Raw genomic sequence first — 2967 nt, 5'->3', positions numbered from 1 at the left:
GAGAGATAATTTGAGAAAAGATTTAAACAAGTAAAAACGTTTTGGAAAACCATTTATAGTATCATACTTGGTAAAACAGCTGACAGTGTAATAAATCCTTGTGCATGCGGGTTATCAACAGGGCCGGTCCAAAGCTATGGTGGGCCCAGGGCGAGAAGAAAAAATGGGCCCCCAAAGTCATAAATATAATAAAAAATTTGTTCCAAATAAAACGCTAAAAAATTCATTATTAATATTAAAAAACACAAATATGGTCACAACATTACAAAAACAACTAATTTAAAGGAAAATATTTCTCCTAGCTTTTCTTGATGCAAAATCATTTATAATACTATCCAAATCAATTTTATCTAACATGTCTTCCTCTATACATAACATTGCTAATTCGTTCAACCTTTCTTGCGACATCGACGATCTTAGATAATTCTTCAATAACTTTAACTTTGAAAAACTTCTCTCTGCAGATGCAACAGTGACAGGAATGGTTAACAAAATGCTATATGCAATAAAAGTATTTGGGTAACAATCAACAGCTTTAACAAACTCCAAAATTTCAATAGCAGAATTTATATCATTAGGTAAAGTCAATTTCAACATTTTCAATTATAAAAAAAGTTCACTTGAATCCACATCAGAAACATTTCTTTAGAAAAAGTAGTAGCAAACTTTATACAACTTTCTTTAAGTTCACTTTCACTTAATGACTTTAATTTCTCTGAATCATTTAAAAACCCAAAAATACTTTCAAAGTATTTTGATTGTTGAAATCTATTTTTTAATGAAACAATTTTCATATCCACAACAAGCAAAAAATAAATAACTTTTAAATATTCTTCAACCGATTGTGTTTCTTCTTCATGATCACTTTTATCAGATTGTTTTTTTCTAACAATACAACGTTTTGATAGAAATGTAGGTTATACACCCATATTAAGTGCAATAGTTTTAGCAATATTCATACTTGATGTAAAACCTTCATTTCTATATTTTTCAAAAAACTTCATAATATTTTCAATTTGGTTAATAGTAGTATCAATACAAATAGATTTAGATTGCAACTTTTTACTTACAATATTAATTGCAAATAAAACTTCATACCAAATAACCATACCAACTAAAAAATCAAATTTCCCAAAAGATTTAAGTAAGCTTTTAGCTTCACTTTTTGACTTTGGGTCATCACTTGTTTTACTTAATTTTAGCAAATCAACTTTTATTTGAGGAGCTTGAAATCTAATTGCTTTTATACTTTTAATCCTACTTTCCCAACGAGTATTAGATAATGATTTTAAGGTTAAAGTTGGAACATTATCTAACAATATTTTCCATCTTTTATTAGAACTAGAAAATAATGTATAAAGACGTTGCACAATTCCAAAAAATGAAACAGCTTTTTCACAAGAAAGTGTCATATCACTATCCATAAGGTTAAGACTATGGCAAGCAAAAGGCATATATAAAGCTCTAGGATTAATTTCAAGCATTCTTTTTTCAACCCCTTGGTGTTTTCCTTTCATATTAGACCCATTATCATAGCTTTGACCCATTATATCATCCACATTAAGATCTAACAATTTCAATGCATCTAACAATTCATTAAAAAGTCACAAACCAGAAGTATCATCTACTTTTAAAAATTCTAAAAAATATTCAACAACTTGTATTTTTTAGAAGAAAAATTCATACATCTTACAATCAAAGTCATTTGCTCTTGATGACTCACATCGGGAGTACAATCAAGAATTATAGAAAAATATTTTGCCTCTTTAACTATTTTAATGATAGAATTTCTAACCGTGTCACCTAAAAGAGAAATTAGTTCATTTTGAATTTTATAGCCAAGATAATGATGATGAGTTTCATTATTGTCAATTCTTCTTATATGATCTTGCATTATACTATCATATTCAACCATCATTTGGATTACTCCTAAAAAGTTACCATTGTTATCTTGAAAAAGTTTTTCATTGGACCTTCGAAAAGCTAAATTATATTTATATAAGAATTTCACAGCCGCAATTATTCTTCTCACTACTTGTCTCCAAAGTTCTTTTTCTTTTGTTATTTCTTGTTGTAATTCAGTATCACTTGTAAGGTTTTTATCTAATCTTAGTTTTGCTTCATACCAATGACTCATACAAACAAAATGTTCATTACTATTTTCATGTTCTTTAAGTCTCTCACTAAGATGTTTCCAATCAATATATCCTTCATTTGTTAAAAAAAAAATTTGATTACTAGATTTAAATATTTTACAACAAAAACAAAAACTTTATCTAAATTTTTATAGTATACCAACCATTTCCGATCACGTGACAAACCATTATTTAACTTTCTAGTATAAAATGCATAAGAAAAATATCTAGAAAATTCATCTTTAGGAAACACAAGATTCATTTCTCTTATTGGCTCCTTTTCAATTAAAATATCTCTTGATTTAATATCAAGAGTATCCCAATTTCTTGGGTCAAAATTGTCTATAAATTCATTTACATTAGTATTTTCTTCGTTACATTAGTATCATGTTCATTTAAATTAATATTTTCTTCATTCAAACTAGCAATATTTTCATATATGTATTTAACTTGTCCATTCAAATTAATATTTTCTTCATTCAAATTATTATCATGTTCATGTAAATTAATGTTTTCATCATTAACACTAGCCACATTTTCATTTAAGTTAGTATCATGTTCATTCAAATTAATATTTTCTTCATTAGAACTCATTGGTTTTAAAAATTTAACCATAGAACCTTTCTCTTTTTATAAAGAAGCCTCAACAATTTTTCGTTTTTTTTTTTCGTTTTTCACTACCGGATAAGTATTTTTTAGAAAACATTTTATGATTGACAATAAAGTAAAAACTACTTTAAAAAAAAGAATACACCTGGTTTTTTTGATTTATTTGGGAAATATGCTCAACACTTGAACTGTTGAAGCCTAATATCAAAGCAAGCTGTAAAAA

The 2967-nt window shown here is 26.8% G+C and overlaps 1 protein-coding gene across 1 annotated transcript; it reads right to left on the bottom strand.

Annotated features, from left to right (window-relative positions):
* Positions 1-279: 279 nt before the first annotated feature.
* Positions 280-2324, bottom strand: LOC145099058 (uncharacterized). The gene is made up of 5 exons (XM_079036644.1): positions 2300-2324; positions 1687-2208; positions 1112-1585; positions 621-715; positions 280-543 (listed from the first exon to the last, which is right to left on the bottom strand). Exons 1-5 carry the CDS (start codon positions 2322-2324, stop codon positions 280-282), a joined length of 1380 nt encoding a protein of 459 aa, XP_078892770.1.
* Between the last annotated feature and the right edge of the window lie 643 nt (positions 2325-2967).

Source organism: Lactuca serriola, chromosome 4 (genome assembly GCF_051521515.1).
Source record: "Lactuca serriola cultivar US96UC23 chromosome 4, Lser_US96UC23_V15, whole genome shotgun sequence".
NCBI lineage: Eukaryota > Viridiplantae > Streptophyta > Magnoliopsida > Asterales > Asteraceae > Lactuca > Lactuca serriola.
Note: the sequence above shows the minus strand (reverse complement) of the source record. Positions and strands in the feature narration are given on the sequence as shown.